Source organism: Dermochelys coriacea, chromosome 9 (assembly GCF_009764565.3).
Source record: "Dermochelys coriacea isolate rDerCor1 chromosome 9, rDerCor1.pri.v4, whole genome shotgun sequence".
Lineage (NCBI taxonomy): Eukaryota > Metazoa > Chordata > Testudines > Dermochelyidae > Dermochelys > Dermochelys coriacea.
The window spans coordinates 1,463,648-1,480,870 of record NC_050076.1 but is presented as its reverse complement, the minus strand read 5'-3'; the positions used below and the strand labels follow the sequence as shown (position 1 = coordinate 1,480,870).

At 57.4% G+C, this 17,223-nt stretch overlaps 1 protein-coding gene across 1 annotated transcript in view; it reads right to left on the bottom strand.

The window, feature by feature from the left end:
* Positions 1-1,744: 1,744 nt before the first annotated feature.
* The window catches only part of LSG1 (large 60S subunit nuclear export GTPase 1), a 39,296-nt gene continuing 23,817 nt past the window's right edge, over positions 1,745-17,223 (bottom strand). The window contains exons 14-16 of the mRNA XM_043492182.1: positions 7,700-7,826; positions 2,639-2,732; positions 1,745-1,886 (exon numbers count right to left, since the gene is read on the bottom strand). Of these exons, the coding sequence (XP_043348117.1) occupies positions 2,656-2,732; positions 7,700-7,826 (204 nt within the window). The 3' untranslated portion in view covers positions 1,745-1,886; positions 2,639-2,655. The remainder of the gene's footprint in view (positions 1,887-2,638; positions 2,733-7,699; positions 7,827-17,223) is intronic.

The following is a 17,223-nucleotide window of genomic DNA, read 5'->3' as shown; positions in this document are numbered from 1 at the left end:
TGCAGCCTGCGTCGTGCCCTGGAGCTGAGGGGTGCTCAGTCCCCATGGCCCACCCAGCCCTTGGCTGCGGTGCCAAACCCACCGTGCCAGCCCATGGAGCCAGCGGGGAAAGGATACAGCCACGTCGAGCGCAGCAGAGCCCAGGGAGAGCAGGAGCCAGGGCATGGCTCTCACAAAGTACGCGGGGCGCTGGTCGTAAGTCACAATGGCCGCTGCATACAGGACGCTGGCCAGGGCCGAGGAGACGCTGGCCCAGAGCTGGGTCACTGGAGACAGCCTCCCTCTGCACTGCAGAAAGCAGGTGAAGGTCAGAATGGCTCCTTGAATCAGCATGAGCCATTCCCCCCCCCCCGCCCTGTGGGGCACCCATGGCAGCAGAGCCAGTCCCTGCTTCGCCGGGCCGCACCCTGCGGCAGATATAGCACAGTGCACATCGCTGTCTGCAGCCGGGAGCCTGGTCCATGCCCCACACCACAGGTATCTGCCTCTGTAGCAACACGGGAACAACCAAATACCATTCGCTGTGCACGCACGCAGACACCGGGGACTGGTGCACTGCCTCCTTCTGCGCCACCACCCTGCGAGGGCAATGTGAACGCTGCCACGCTCCGTGCCCCCACGGGCCCTTATCGACCTGGGATCTGAGCCCAAGGCAAAGGGAAACCCCTTGGTCTGGTTCCCCAAGAGAGCAGCCCGGTCAATCCAGGATCTCGTTGCTATTACAGCAGGGGCAGAACAAACCCTGGGTTAGGGAGAGCGAGGCCCAGCCAGGCAGCAGCAGGGACCGCAGCCCAGCCCTGAGCCTGCAAACACTCGCACCCATGGAGACAAGAGGTTTGCTGCCACGGGCAGGCTCAGGCCCTTGGGTCTGGCAGGGGCAGGCTGTGCTGTCCAGCATGGCCCAGGCCTCAGTGGAGTCTTGAGTCCGGGCAGTCGGTCTGAGCAGACAGACAGACAGACTGGAGGAGCGGGGGCGGGACAGGACATGGGATAAGAACCCCTGGGCCTCATGTAGTGTCGGGCAACAGCACCAGGGCAGGCATGAGCGCTGAGGAGACGGTGGCAGGCTGGGAAGGGCGGCCCGGGCAGGGGGAACACAGAGGGTGGGATTCACCCTGGCACATGGGCACTCGGGGAGGGGCTGTCCAGGAGATAGTGCTATGCCCCAGCGTGCTGGGAGGGGCCACAAGACCCACATCTACACTGACCCTGGGCCCTGTGGCTGCAGCCCTGCGCCCTGGCCGGGGCGGACACACTCCAGTTTGGAGCTAGCTCGCAGGCTGTGCACCCCCACACTCCCAAGGCCACGGAGCCACGTGCACTGCACGGCCACCAGGGCCCCCACCCTGTGCAGGGCTCCCGGCACGGCAGCGGCTTGGCGTTACCAAGCTCCCGCCAGCCCACTTACCGCTCCAGAGAGGGCGGGGATCCTGGCCGTGAAGGCCATGAGCGCAGCGAGCATCCCCAGAGCAAAGCCCAGCACTTCCGTGTTCTCCTGTGGGACGGGAGGATAAGAAATCCTGAGCCACTGGGAGCCACCAGGGCTCCCCCCACTGCACGGTAGGGGCCCCGCCAGCCACTGCGCGTCACCCCCATGTGCTAATCTGCCCGGACACACTGTCACATCCCGCACAGCGCCTGCCTTCCCGCGACTGTTGGACCCATCACGGGATCCCTGCCCGCCCAGAGGGACACAGGCAGCGGGAGCTGCTTTACCTGAAGCACCGTCCCAAGCAGTCTCCTCTGTGCGCCGTGGAACTCCTCGGGGGAGGATGAGGCGACCATGGCCAGGACGTACCAGCCGGGACCCATGCACAGGGGGAGAGCGAGGGCAAGGAGGCTGCTCCTCACCTGCCGCCTCCTCCTCTTGCTCCTGCCGGGCGGATCTGCGCAGGACACAGAGCCTCAGCCGGGAGACACAGCGAAAGCCTGTCGGGGAACTGGTCCCGCACTGAAAGCACCAGCCGAGAGCTCACCGTAGGGAGCGGGTCCTCGGCAGCTCCAGCTTCTGCTGCTGGAGAACATTTCCCCCAAAAGAGGACCCTCGTCCCCCAAGAGCTCGCCTGCCCCCGGGTCACTGGCTGCACTGGGGGGGGGGCGCCGTCCTTACCTCCCTACCATCCTACCCGTCTCCCAGCCCTCTATTATCCCTACCAATCCCCCATCCTAGGCAGCACCCAGCCCTCTCCCTCCATCCCGCAGCATCCACCCCACCCCCTCCACGCCCAGTGCACTCCCCCAGCACCCAGAGAGCACTCAGCCCCCCCTGCTTTGCATGCAGCTTCTCCCTCAATTCCCCATCGCCCAGCTCCCTCTGATCCCAGCCTTCAAGCCCCCGCCCAGCCCCCACCTCCTCAGCATCCAGCCTTCCAAGCCACACCTCCCCAGCCAGGCCTCTCCCCAAATCCCCCTCCCAGCTGCATGCTCCTCACCTCTCATCTCCCCAGCCCTGCTCTACCAGCATCCTACCTGCCTGTCCCGTCTGTGTGGCCTGGAACGGATTCAGCCCCTGTAGCATGCTGGGCCCCCCAACACTCCTGTATGCATCCTATCTGGGGAGGGGCCAGGTTATCGCCTGGAGTTCCCCCCTCTGATCTGCCCCCACCATGCAGGACAGGGAGACCCGCCGGGCACATACCTGGTGCAGGTCTGGGGTCAGAGGCGCAGACAGGAAAGAGAATCAGCAGGAAGTGAATGATGTCGACAGCAACCATGTACGCCCCTGTGAAGACCTGCGGAGAGACCACTCAGATCAGAGCCACAATCACAGGATGGGGAAACGCTTTATGGACGGTGAGGACCAGTCTCCCAACAGCCCTGAGAGGGTGATATGGTAGCCTCCTTCTGCGCATGGCCCTGGCACGGAGAGGTGAACAGCCTTGGCCAAGGTCACATAGCCAGCAGGTGTCAGAGCTAGGAAAGAGCGGATGGGTCCCAACTTCCGGTCCTCAGCTCTCAGCACAGATCTCTGTGACAGCCTTCGGGTGACCCCAGCTCTCCCTGGGCCTCCCCCAGACCAACAGCGTCTGTAGCCTCCTCATGGGCCATGGCAGAGATAGGGCCTGCTGCGGAGAGCAATGGCAGACAGCTCCCGCAGCAGGCTCTGGAGCTGAACTAAACTCTGCCCATCTAGCCGAGACCCAGTGTCCCTGGGAGAGCCAGCAGCTGACGGGGGGGTGAGGAGGGGCGAAGGCCCGGCGTCGTGCCCTGCTCACGGCTGGGGTGGCCGTTTGGACACTCCAGTGCAGATCTCTCCTGAGCTATAGTGCTTGGGGTTCTGTCACTGGCCGACAGCCCATGGTGCCAAACGTCACCCCAGGGGGCTCCGAAGCTCCCAGGCCTGACAGGAGTATGGAGTATGACAGAGTTCAGATTTTACTCCGGATAACCCAGTGAAGTACACAGTATCCGCCTTCTCAGCCCCCACTGCAGACAGCCTCCTGGCCACAGCACACCAGAGTCTGGCCCAACACCCCCAAGAGCGTCCTGCACCACCGCAAGGACTCCCAGCAAGATGAACTTCTGCAGCGACGTCAGACGGACTCATCCCGGCCCCAGGAACCAGCCTGGAGAATTTACGCACAAAAGGAATTTTTTCAAACAGATTCCAAACCCTCTGCCCTAGTGGCTGGTGGCAGTGATGCCCGACAGTCTTGCCCCTGTGCTAACGTGCGGACAGCAATGGGTGTGTAACACAGAGCCCCCCGCCCCAGCTGCCCCTGTGCTAACGTGCGGACAGCAATGGGTGTGTAACACAGAGCCCCCCGCCCCAGCTGCCCCTGTGCTAACGTGCGGACAGCGATGGGTGTGTAACACAGAGCCCCCCGCCCCAGCTGCCCCTGTGCTAACGTGCAGACAGTGATGGGTGTGTAACACAGAGCCACCCTGCCCCCGATGCCCCTGTGCTAAGGTGCGGACAGCGATGGGTGTGTAACACAGAGCCACCCTGCCCCAGTTGCCCCTGTGCTAACGTGCGGACAGCAATGGGTGCGTAACACAGAGCCCGCCTGCCCCAGCTGCCCCTGTGCTAAGGTGCGGATAGCGATGGGTGTGTAACACAAAGCCCCCCGCCCCAGCTGCCCCTGTGCTAAGGTGCAGACAGCGATGGGTGTGTAACACAGAGCCCGCCTGCCCCAGCTGCCCCTGTGCTAAGGTGCAGACAGCGATGGGTGTGTAACACAAAGCCCCCCGCCCCAGCTGCCCCTGTGCTAAGGTGCGGACAGCGATGGGTGCGTAACACAGAGCCCCCCGCCCCAGCTGCCCCTGTGCTAAGGTGCGGATAGCAATGGGTGTGTAACACAGAGCCCGCCTGCCCCAGCTGCCCCTGTGCTAACGTGCAGACAGCGATGGGTGCGTAACACAGAGCCACCCTGCCCCAGCTGCCACTGTGCTAAGGTGCGGACAGCGATGGGTGTGTAACACAGAGCCACCCTGCCCCAGATGCCCGTGCTAAGGTGCGGACAGCGATGGGTGTGTAACACAGAGCCCGCCTGCCCCAGCTGCCCCTGTGCTAAGGTGCAGACAGCGATGGGTGTGTAACACAGAGCCCACCTGCCCCAGCTGCCCCTGTGCTAACGTGCAGACAGCGATGGGTGTGTAACACAGAGCCACCCTGCCCCAGATGCCCGTGCTAAGGTGCGGACAGCGATGGGTGTGTAACACAGAGCCCGCCTTCCCCAGCTGCCCCTGTGCTAAGGTGCAGACAGCGATGGGTGTGTAACACAGAGCCCGCCTTCCCCAGCTGCCCCTGTGCTAAGGTGCAGACAGCGATGGGTGTGTAACACAGAGCCCGCCTGCCCCAGCTGCCCCTGTGCTAAGGTGCGGACAGCGATGGGTGTGTAACACAGAGCCCGCCTTCCCCAGCTGCCCCTGTGCTAAGGTGCAGACAGCGATGGGTGTGTAACACAGAGCCCGCCTTCCCCAGCTGCCCCTGTGCTAAGGTGCAGACAGCGATGGGTGTGTAACACAGAGCCCGCCTGCCCCAGCTGCCACTGTGCTAAGGTGCGGACAGCGATGGGTGCGTAACACAGAGCCACCCTGCCCCAGCTGCCACTGTGCTAAGGTGCGGACAGCGATGGGTGTGTAACACAGAGCCACCCTGCCCCAGATGCCCGTGCTAAGGTGCGGACAGCGATGGGTGTGTAACACAGAGCCCGCCTGCCCCAGCTGCCCCTGTGCTAAGGTGCAGACAGCGATGGGTGTGTAACACAGAGCCCACCTGCCCCAGCTGCCCCTGTGCTAACGTGCAGACAGCGATGGGTGTGTAACACAGAGCCACCCTGCCCCAGATGCCCGTGCTAAGGTGCGGACAGCGATGGGTGTGTAACACAGAGCCCGCCTTCCCCAGCTGCCCCTGTGCTAAGGTGCAGACAGCGATGGGTGTGTAACACAGAGCCCGCCTTCCCCAGCTGCCCCTGTGCTAAGGTGCAGACAGCGATGGGTGTGTAACACAGAGCCCGCCTGCCCTAGCTGCCCCTGTGCTAAGGTGCGGACAGCGATGGGTGTGTAACACAGAGCCCGCCTTCCCCAGCTGCCCCTGTGCTAAGGTGCGGACAGCGATGGGTGCGTAACACAGAGCCACCCTGCCCCAGCTGCCCCTGTGCTAAGGTGCGGACAGCGATGGGTGCGTAACACAGAGCCCGCCTGCCCCAGCTGCCCCTGTGCTAAGGTGCGGACAGCGATGGGTGCGTAACACAGAGCCACCCTGCCCCAGCTGCCCCTGTGCTAAGGTGCGGACAGCGATGGGTGCGTAACACAGAGCCACCCTGCCCCAGCTGCCCCTGTGCTAACATGCGGACAGCAATGGGTGTGTAACACAGAGCCCGCCTGCCCCAACAAGCCCTGCTGTGAAAAACCTGCAGGGACCATCCCATTCTGAGCAAGAGCCCTGGGACTGGCAGTGAGGCAGGGGAGGGGGCACAACTGCCCTGCAGGGCAGCACCATGAGGCTGTTCCCTCCCCACAGCAATGGCGCTGGCCTGCCGTGCTCGCCCGTTTTTCACATTCACGCTCAGCTCAGGAAGCGTGCGGCGTGCAGCCCCCTTTCCAAGCAGGTAAAGGCACTGCCGCTCCAGCTCTGACGTGCCTCCTTCCCTGGCAGCACCCCTGGGTGCGCAGCTGCAAACAGCCGTGGGGGTCCGTGTGTTCACACACCCAGCCCGTCTGCACGCTCAGCTCTGGGAACTGTGCGCACAAGTCAGGGCCCGCGTCGCCCCCATGTGGGAGAAGAGAACGTCGCGCAAGTTTTCACTACTGGGCTTAAAAATCCCACCTCCAGTTAAACCAGAGCAACGTCCCTCGCAGCCCAGCCTAACTAAAGGCAGCAGCGCTCTGGGTCCCCTCCATCCTGCCTGCCCCATGCACTGGGGAAGGGATTGCTGGCTGAGCCTGAGGGGCAGAACTGAACGGCATCTCCCCATGCCAGATGCCCTGAGATGGTCTGTCTGGGAGGGACAAGGACGGGGTGTCTCCTTGTATCTCTTTCTAATGCAGCTATCGTGGCCTCTGAGGGTACGTCTACACAGAAATTACACACCCACGGCGAGTAGACTCGGCCTAAGGGGCTGTTTAATTGCAGGGTAGATGTTCGGGCTCCAGCCCAAGCCCTCAGACCCTGCAAGGGGGGGACGATCCCAGAGCCCGAACATCGACCCCGCAATTCTACGACCCCTTAGCCAGAGCCTGAGTCGGCTGGCCCGGGCCGGCCACGGGTGTCTGCCTGCAGTGTGGACATACCCTGAGCGCCAGCCGTGTGCTGAGGAGACACTGGCCGTGAGCGAGGCTGGGCCCAGAGTGGCAGAGTCGGCTGTTCATGACTCCACCTCAGGGAAGCAGCTGTTACTCCGTCCGCCCTGAGGAACAAGACAAACAGGGTGGGGAGCATGAGCCTCACCCTCCCCGTCCCCAGTGACTCAGCCAGGGAGACGCCCACCCGGAACGGCTGCTCCGGGTCAAGGGGAAGAAGGTGCAGCAAAGGGTGGCACCGAGGCTTAAAGAGCCATGTCATCAGTGGGGGACCGAGGCCCCCCTCTGCATGGGGCAGGGACCCCTGCCCATGAACCGCCGCACTCCCTGCCACCGTCCCCTCGTCAGGTCTCTCTGTGGGGCCCGGCCTGGCTGGGAGGGCAGGGAAACGCACATGGCCCCCAGCGCAGTTTACAAGGGAAAGGCAGCTGGGCTGAGCCTGCGTTATCCTCACCCTCCCGGAGTCCCCTCCTCAGCAGGGGGACCCTGCGGCAGCCATGGCTGAGGTGAAGGGAGGGGCCTTATGTCAGAGTTGACTGCCCGCATGGTGGGGGGGCTCCCAAGGATCAGAGCTGCCATTGGGATCTGTGCTGGCCCTGGGATTGCTGTTACCTCAGGGGACTTGGGGCAGGGTCTCGTGGTGGGGGGACCACCATGGAACAAAGGGGCAGAACTCAGCCAGGGGAACCTGCCCCCTCCAGCCCTGAGGCAAGGCGCCCAGGGACTGCAGGGCCAGCTGTGCCTGGCCAGGGCTGAGGGGTTTGGGGCAGTACTCTCTGACACGTGTTGGGCCCAGGGACACATAGGGAGCGCCATCATCTGTACCCATGGCCAAAGCCCTAGCCAACATCCTGCACTGGCTGCAGGGGTTGGGCTGAGGGCTCCAACCTGTCCCATGCCCGACCTCCAGGATCTGCAGGCCTCTGCGGGGGCAGGCCGGATGTCTCCCACGCACCTGGATGGTAAGCTGCTTGGCGAGGAGTGCCCCGATCGTGTTGCACATGCTGCCCACAAAGCTGTAAATGATGCAGAGCACCGATGCCTCCTGCCGGCCCTTCCTCCTGCAGCGGGCACGGAACAGCCTGGGGGGGACACAGAGGGAGAGGATTCAGAGCAGGGGAGCACTGCCCTTTCACCCAGGGGCTGGGGTTCTCAGTCCAGCTTTATCGGCTAGGATGAGGCACAGGCTGAGCTATTTAACAGTGTCCAGGGTCCCCCAGCACACCCCAGTGCCCATGAGGCCAGGTCCTGCAGCCCAGTACGTGGGAGAGTCAATCAGAGCACGCCCCGTCAGTGGGACCGTGGGACATGCTACTAACTAGCAACGGCAGGTTCCTGTTTCACACCAGGACCCATGGCCAGGGTGCTCTCTGGCTTGCCCCAGGGCTGTTCCTGTAACCACACAGCTCGCTGAGTACTAGCCAGCATCGCACTCTCCAGTAGTCCTAGCACTAGGTCTGTGTCAGGGGTGGCCAGGGCAGCTCACGTCCCCTCCCTGGGCCACAGCTCCCCACATGGGGGCCAAGACTCAGCGGTGACGAGCCGCTGCAGAGCAAACTCAACACACCTCGGGCGAAGGGTGAACTCCAGATGGTGCTGAGCTGGACTGAGATCAGTGGATGATGCTCGTGCAGTAATACAGATGCTTTGGCATGAGAACGCAGCATGTTGGACAAGGTGGTGGTTATTTTTAAGCAACGCAGCCAGGCTAATTACATCCCTTATCCAAATAAATAAATCTATATAAACATAGACAGAGGAGGGGAAACCTGGTAAAGCACACGCCTGCCGACGGTTAATTTTCCCATTAATTTTCATATGTTGGCTCACGTAAAGGGCGGCAGGAGCTGGGTCTAAGGTTATGAACAACAGAGTAAAAAGCAAATAAATAAGAACATAAAAGCTGTACAAGACATGGCTCAGCCGTTTCCCTTTAAATCATCATTGTGTAGCCTAAAATTACATCCCCCAAAATAGACCACTCAGTAAGAGCTCTGTGTGGCTCGAAAGCTCGTCTCCTTCAAATGGAAGTTGGTCCAATAAAAAAAGATCATCTCACCCCCCTGGTCCCACTCATTCTAGCCATTTCACAAATGTACCCAACAAATTAGAAACTGTTCTACTGGAACTGAACAAATGGATGTTCTCTTTGCATTAAGATTGCTTGTGGAAAAAATACAGAGAAAAGTAGAAAACCCTGCAGACAGTACTCATCCATGTTGGGAAGGCTTATGATCACATTCTAAGAGAAGTCATCTGGAGATGTATGACAACGAAACCGATGCCTGAAGACTATATCAGACTTGTCTGGGACACGTACCGTTGGTACGTATTGTGACCACAGTCCGAAATCCATGTGGAGAAACCGAACAGTGTTTAGAAAGAGTCAGAGCACATCAAGGCTCAGCACTAAGCCCCTTTTGGTTCCTGTTGGTGCTTGATGCACTTACACAAAACATCCAGAGTGCCCCTTGGTGCATGGCTTTTGCAGATGACGTAGCGCTCGCAGGGGAGAGCAAAGGGCAAGTGGAAGAAGATTTAACAAGACAGAGGTGCATGCTTGAAAGAAATGGCATGAAAATCAGCAGGAATAAAACAGAGTACGAGGCCTGTAGATTCGATGATACCTTGCAGGAAGACAAGAAGACTAAGTCTACAGGGCCAGCCATGACCATAGGTAGAGAAGTTCAATGTCACATCTGAGTTCCTTCAGAACTCTTGCATGATACCATCTGGTCCTGATGCCTTATTACTGTTTATCAATTTGTTCCAAAACCTCTTCTAATGACACCTCCATCTGGGACAGTTCCTCAGATTTTTCACTTAAAAAGAATGGCTCAGGTGTGGGAATCTCCCTCGTCCTCAGCCATGAAGACGGATGCAAAGAATTAATTTAAAAAGAAAAGGAGTACCGGTGGCACCTTAGAGACTAACAAATTTATTAGAGCATAAGCTTTCGTGAGCTACAGCTCACTTCATCTAATGCATCCGATGAAGTGAGCTGTAGCTCACGAAAGCTTATGCTCTAATAAATTTGTTAGTCTCTAAGGTGCCACCGGTACTCCTTTTCTTTTTGCGAATACAGACTAACACGGCTGCTACTCTGAGACCTAGAATTAATTTAGTTTCTCTGCAATGGCTTTATCTTCCTTGAGGGCTCCTTTAGCATCTCGATCGTCCAGTGGCCCCACTGGTTGCTTAGTAGGCTTCCTGCTTCTCATGTACTTAAAAAAATTTTGCTATTACTTTTTGAGTCTCTGGCTAGTTAGTCTTCACATTCTTTTTTGGCCTTCCTAATTATATTTTTACACTAGAGAGCCCCTCCCACAAAGAGTTTGCAGGTCAAGTCAATCACTGGTTATTTATAAACTTCTTTCCTATGGCTCTGCTCCTTCTCAGCAGGCTCCTCAGGCCCCCTATCCAAACACAGAGCTTTCTTTTGTGTCTTGAAATGCCCAGCCCAAGAAGGTGGTTGTCATGAGGCCTGTGTGGTTTGCAGCGGTGGCGCTATCAGGTCACCAGGGCCCGAATCCTCCCAGGGACTCAGGCATTGCAATGCAGATGGTCACAGCGCCTAACTTGTAGGCTCTAGAAAATGACAGGAAAACCCTTGAGCCACAAAGCCTGAGTTAGGCACCTCGACTCCCTATGTGCCTAGGGAGAGCGGGGAGCCTAAGAATGCGAAGATCCACAACGGCAGGTGCCAGGCAGGGAGCCACCTGCGCTAGCCCGGGGAGATGCCACGGAGAGCCAAGTCCTGCTCCTCTCTTCGAGTTTGGAGCCTGAGCCCGGGCTGCAGGAAGTGCCTGTCCCCCGGTGAGTCACCAACGGGGGGGCAAGTGTTTGGCCACCTAACCACCCCCAGGGCCCCCCTAACGCCACCCAGAGCAGCCAGGGCCGGAGGAGGAATTGCTCTTCCAGAATCCGTAGCCCAGTGTTGGGGCACCCAGTCTCCTGCAGCCGGGGAAACCCAGGCGCGGAGCAGGATCCGGCCCAGCCAGGTTCCCACGCCCCCTTCTCCGGCTCCCCCGGCCTGTGACCCGGCTCCGGCCGGCTGGGGGGGGAGCAGGCGGGCGCCCAGGGGCTGCCTCAGTACACGTGGGCCCAGCTCTACCCGCCTCCCCGGTTCCGACCCAGCTAGAACTTCCAGGGGGGGCTCCGTTACTTCTCCCCCCGGGCCTGGGCGGGACACCCCCCGGGGGCTCCGGCAGCGGGGCGCGGGGCCGGGCGGACTCACAGCCCGTGGGCGGCCATCCAGAGCAGCGCGGCCAGGCTCCCCAGCGCGGCGGCGCCGCAGGCTCTGTCCCGGGCCAGGCAGGCGGCGAGGTGCCCCCGGCTCCTGGCGGCGGCTCCCATCGCAGCCCCGGAGCCCGCCGAGCAGCCGCCCGGGGCATGGCCGGGGCAGAGGGGCGGGTCCCGGGCGCGCAGGGCGCAGCCGGCTCCGCTCCGCGCCCTGCCGGGCCACACGCCCCCAGCGGGGAAGCCGCGGGAGGCGCCGCGTCCCTGGCAGCCCGGCCCGGCCCGGCCCGGCCCGGCCCGGGACAGACACGCGCCCCGGGGGCTGGGCCAGGCCAGGCCAGCTCACCGCGGGGGCTCCCCGGCGTGGGGCTCCGCGCCGACCCGGCCGAGCCAGGGCCCGTGTCCTGGGCTCGGCTTGTGGGCTCTGGGGACAGGGCCTGGCTGTACAGCGCCTAGCACCAGCGCCCTGCGCCAGCTGGGGCTCCTGGCTGCTACCCTGCATGGCCACAAGCCACCCCGGAGTGAGCTCAGCAGAGACCCCCGGGACCCCGCAGCCTCCCTTCAGGGAACTCAACTCCCCCGGGTGCAGCACCTGGGGCAGATCTTCCCCTCACCGGCCCTGTAACAGCCAGGCCCATCCCATCCTGACGGCTCTGTGGCAGCAGAGGGGCCAGCAGGACTTCACCCTGCTGCGGGCCTAGTGGGGCCACGCCGTGTCCTTGGTGATGGCAGAGGGTGGGCAACTGCATGGGGCAGCGAACACCCAGGGGATTAGCTCTTCATTCAGGGGCACGGAGGGACCCATGCGCACGTTCCCTGGCTCCATGGCTGGCACCCTGAGTACTGTGTTTGCCCAGGCCCTGGCCTGGACTGAAGCAGTCAAGCAGTGGCTGTGATCTTTCGGTACTAAAGCCCAGCTCTCACGCCAGAAGCCCAATCCCATACATAGGTGCTGCAGGGCCAGGTCCTTGGCTTGCTCACACGTTTGTGACTCAAACAAGCAGCAGGGTGAGCGTGAACCAGGCACGAATGGAATCGACTCACTGTCCAGCTAGAGGACGTGACTCCTGCTGCATGGCCAAGGGGTGGCTCTAAGCAGAGATACACGGTGTTGACAGCATGACAGGTGCTGCTGTCTGTTATTGTTGGGTGTCCTCTCTTGGGCGCTGCTACTGTGCTCGGTTGCTTTGCTTCCTCAGGCCAGGTCTGCTCCTGCCAGCGGGTTGAGGGCCTTGTTTCTCTGTCTGTCTGAGTTTCTATATCACATTGGTCACTGTAGTATCTGACCGAGCCATAGAAAGCTGCACAAAGCCTGTGATGGCACCTCCCCCATGCTGCTGCCTGGACTCTCTTTTTCTTCAAGTCCATGGGAATGGAAGGTGCTCAGCCCCTGGCAGCAGCTGGCTCTAAAGCATTAGCCAGAGCAGCAAGAGGATTTCAACCTGTGGGAACCAGGAACAGGGCAAGTCACTCCCCAGCTGACAGAGGCTGAGCATTAACTCCACTGGCAATGGCTCCTTTGAAGCACGGCTGCTCCTTCATCTCAGCCTTTTGTAGGAGCAATCAGGCTTCTACATGCGCCAGAAACTTTCATGCTCTTAGGGAAACAGCTGAGAGGAAGCTACGGCACCTATTGCACCTTGCCCCACTTGATGAGAGAAATATTTATTAGTTTATGACACTTAAAAGCACATCCAGTGCTTCAATAGGAGACCATCAGGGCCTCCAAAGGTTTACACTCCAGCCATCCCCCTCGCAGGAAACAGGAACTGCCCCCATGCTTACTGCTTGCTCTGGAACACGGAAGGCCGTTGCAGCAGGGAAGGCTTTTGTCAGTGTGGCCAAGGGATTAGATCAGGGACAGAATCCAGGAGGTTCTAGCTCCTAGCCCTTCTCTCTGCCACTGATTCACTCTGTGACCTTCAGCAAGTCACATGAATCTAGTTTTCCCATTTCTAAAAGGGGGATAACACATCTCCAGCTCCCCTCGGCCTTAGTGTGCTTTAGTATATGGGGCATGTTGATTGGACCAGTGCAAAACAAACCAACTCCACCTCCCACTGCACCATGGAACAGACTATGGTTCTGTTAGCTCCCTGGGCGCTAGGCATGCCTTAGTGCATAGGACACATTGACTGCACTAGTGCAAAACAAACGGTGTATGTGTCATCACATCCCACTGTGGCAGGAAAACAGAACTGCTTACCCTTGTGTCACAGCCCCTAGATTAACAGCAGCTTTAGGAAATTCTCCTCCGCTCATGCAGAAGAGCCCTGTGGTTTTGGAGCGGGAGGGTCCGAGTTCTAGCCCCCCTGCCACTCTGGAGTTCACAGTGACCTCGGCATGCAGCACAATAAGAGAACTCCTGCTTTGTCACAGTTTGTGACCTATTCAGGGGCTCAGCAAAGCCTTGATTGTTTCCCAGGTAGACTCAGTACCCAGAAGCACAGGCACGCTGCATTCTGGAGGGGTTATAAGTGTTTAGCTGCAGCATGGTAAGAAATGACACCCACTGCTTAGTAATCGTACAGGGCTGAATTTATTTATTTAGATTGTAGAAGCAGCACCTTGTGTCAGGTGCTGTCCGAACACAAGAAAGGTGAAGTGCCCGCTCTGAAGAGCTCCTGAGACAAAGGGCAGAGGAACAGGACACAGCACTGGAGCCAAGCCATCGGTGGATGGCCAGCACAGAGAAATAATACTAGCGTGTGCAGATCTCAGTGCACTAGAGAGAAGCTAGCAAGCCTTATTACCCCTGTTTTCCAGGTGGAGCAACAGAGGCACAGAGGTATGAAGGGACTTGGCCGGTGTCACACACTGAGTCAATGGCAGAGCCAGGAATAGAGGCCAGGTCTCCTGCCTCTCACTCCTGTGCCCTGTTCACTGTACCATGGAGCCATGTTGGCCAGAAATCCTATCCTTCCCCCTTTGATTACAGATAGGCCAGAGCCACGCAGCAGACAGATGAGCACAGTACAAACACCTGTCACTTCCAGCTATTTTGGGGTAGACCAGACCATTTAGATGAGTGGCCAAAGTTTGCTCTCTACCCCACAGTTGTGCAGGGGGCATGCTGGCTGATAGCCTCCCCCAGGCAAGTAGCTGGGCACATACAGTGCCAAATTTTAAAGTCCTCACTCCTTTACTTCAATGGGAGCAAGTACCGCAGGATTTGTAAAATGCTTTGAGATCCTTCAGCCTAGAAGACACTAGAGCACACAGTTTACAATATTAGTTTTATTGCTATTTACCAGGTTTTTCCAGCACTAGAACGAAAGAGCCATAAAAGCTTGTAGCTGTATCTAGCATATGGAAGGAAAAGGTGAGGACAGGGTGGGTCCCATTGCTAGGTGGACATTGTGCCTTGAGCAAAGAAATACTGCTGCTTATTACGGATTCCTGCCAGGCTTTGTTTTGCTGGTTTGTGTGAAATTTCCACCTAGCAACACACAGACAAGCCTCTCACACCAGGTGCTTTTATACAAAGGAACTGGAGCTTGTCCTGACAGCTGCCAATACCCAATCCCTGGCAGCATTAATGCCCTCACTTCCTGCTTTTCCACCTCCTTAACTGACACTTCCGGCCCTTCTCCCTCAGAAACCATCTGCAATTGCAACTGGAGCTTTCAAAACACACACACAGGCAGGGGTCTGGACTGGGGGATGCAGAACTCAGTTCAGACTCTGCTCCAGAGTCATTCTGGAATGTTCTGTCACAATGATTTTCACTTTCCACAAAATCAAATGTTTCTGCAGGAGAATTTTGATTTTTGCTAAAAGTTTTCAGTTTTCCATCAGGAAAATCAAGACATTTTATTTCAGGTCAGTTCAACCCAAATCAGAATATTTTATTTTTTAACTGACTTGAAACTGACTTTAGTTTTGAATCTGTTTAAATAAATAGATCTGAGTTTCCCTATCAACATGTTGCCTCATGGGATTGTAATTCAGACTTCCAGTCTCTTCTATTGGCTGGAGGACTACAACTCCCATACAGCAATGTGGATTTCCTTCTGACTGAGCTGCACAGTGGACCATGGGATTTATGTGTCTTGGGGTACATTATGGGAGTTCCACGAGGTAGCCTGGCCCCAAGGGAAAATGGTACCATCAGGTTCCTAACCTATAACTCTCATGATGCAATGCACCACTGTTGGGAAAAGTGGGGTTTATTATTGAACTGACTCAAAACACTGCATTGCGAGTCAGTTCACAAAACCAAAACGCTTTGAGTTGGGGAATGTCAAAACGTTTTGCCCAGAAATGTTGAAACAAAATGTTTCAAGTCAAATTTTGAAACTTCTTTTCCACCAGAATCTTTGCAATGTGCACTTGGTCACAATTTGAGACAAAAACAAGTGTTCCTGTTGGAGAAATGCCAAATTTAACCCTCCCCTACTCCACCCACAGTCCCAGAATAACTGGAGATGTCTGACATTACAGGCTTCAGACTCAACCCCTCTTGGTGACAATCTGAGGGGCGTGGTGTAGAACTCCCGGATCGCTGTGAACTATCCCTGCCGCTTCAGTACATCACAGCATGGCTTACGCAGCAGATTCACTCTACACACGGGAGGAATATTTATTTATTTAAATATGAAAGCAATGGGAACAGTGAGTCACTGATCTAGCATCATCCCATCCCTCGTACATCCACTCTCACCCTAGGAGCTATCTTTGCATCACCTCATGCCTGGCAACTGCTGGGAGAAATTAAATCTGAGCTGTCACCAGGACAAGGCAAGAAGCTCCCTCCCCTGTCTGCCTGAGTGGGATCATCTGGCGCTGAGCATCCCATGGCGCAGTCGTTGGCATACCTAAAGCTATTTGTAACGTGACACAAACACACTGTAACGGGGCACTTGACTCCCACGTGCCCCCTTGTGGCCAGGGATTCCTCCTCCACCTACCTTCTGGGCTCCCTTTAAGTCTTTCTGCTTTGGGATGGAGCTTGGAGACTCAGGTGGCTTCCATGGAGTCCCTCTCACAGTCTCAGCCCTCAGGGCTACCTGTCTGTCTTCTATGCTCTGCAATAGGGTGCTGACTTCCAGCCTACTTCCCTGAGTCCTTGCAGACACTACTTCAGGGCCTTCCACAGGAGCCTTGCTTGCTCCTTGTGGTTCCTCCACTAAAACTGTTTTATTCCCTTTTATGAAGCCCAAGCTTCAGGCTGTCATCTGACAACACTTAGTCAGCACTCGTATGCTGGGAGGCAGCTAATTATGGCAAAAATGGGCCTATTGAACAGGGATGGCTAGCTCCAGGCTTCCTGGCTCTTAGGAGGAGGCCACCTTGTTACACATGCAGTTTAATACTACTAAGCACTTTTTGGGTTCAAAGTTGCCAGCACTGGCAAGAGCAGGATGTTCCATTGTCCTGAGCCGTGATTTGATCGTGTCCTTCATAGAATCATAGAATATCAGGGTTGGAAGGGACCTCAGGAGGTCATCTAGTCCAGCTCCCTCCTCAAAGCAGGACCAATCCCCAACTAAATCATCCCAACCGGGGCTTTGTCAAGCCTGACGTTAAAAACTTCTAAGGAAGGAGATTCCACCACCTCCCTAGATAATGCATTCCAGTGTTTCACCACCCTCCTAGTGAAAAAGTTTTTCCTAATATCCAACCTAAACCTCCCCCACTGCAACTTGAGACCATTACTCCTCGTTCTGTCATCTGCTACCACTGAGAACAGTCTAGATCCATCATCTTTGGAACCCCCTTTCAGGTAGTTGAAAGCAGCTATCAAATCCCCCCTCATTCTTCTCTTCTTCAGACTAAACAATCCCAGTTCTCTCAGCCTCTCCTCATAAGTCATGTGTTCCAGTCCCCTTATCATTTTTGTTGCCCTCCGCTGGATGTTTTCCAATTTTTCCACATCCTTCTTGTAGTGTGGGGCCCAAAACTGGACACAGTACTCCAGATGAGGCCTCACCAATGTCGAATAGAGGGGAACGATCACGTCCCTCGATCTGCTGGCAATGCCCCTACTTTTATACAGCCCAAAATGCCATTGGCCTTCTTGGCAACAAGGGCACACTGTTGACTCATATCCAGCTTCTCGTTCACTGTAACCCCTAGGTCCTTTTCTGCAGAACTGCTGCTGAGCCACTTGGTTCCTAGTCTGTAGCGGGGCATGGGATTCTTCCATCCTAAGTGCAGGACTCTGCACTTGTCCTTGTTGAACCTCATCAGATTTCTTTTGGCCCAATCCTCTAATTGTCTTCACATGCCACAACCTGA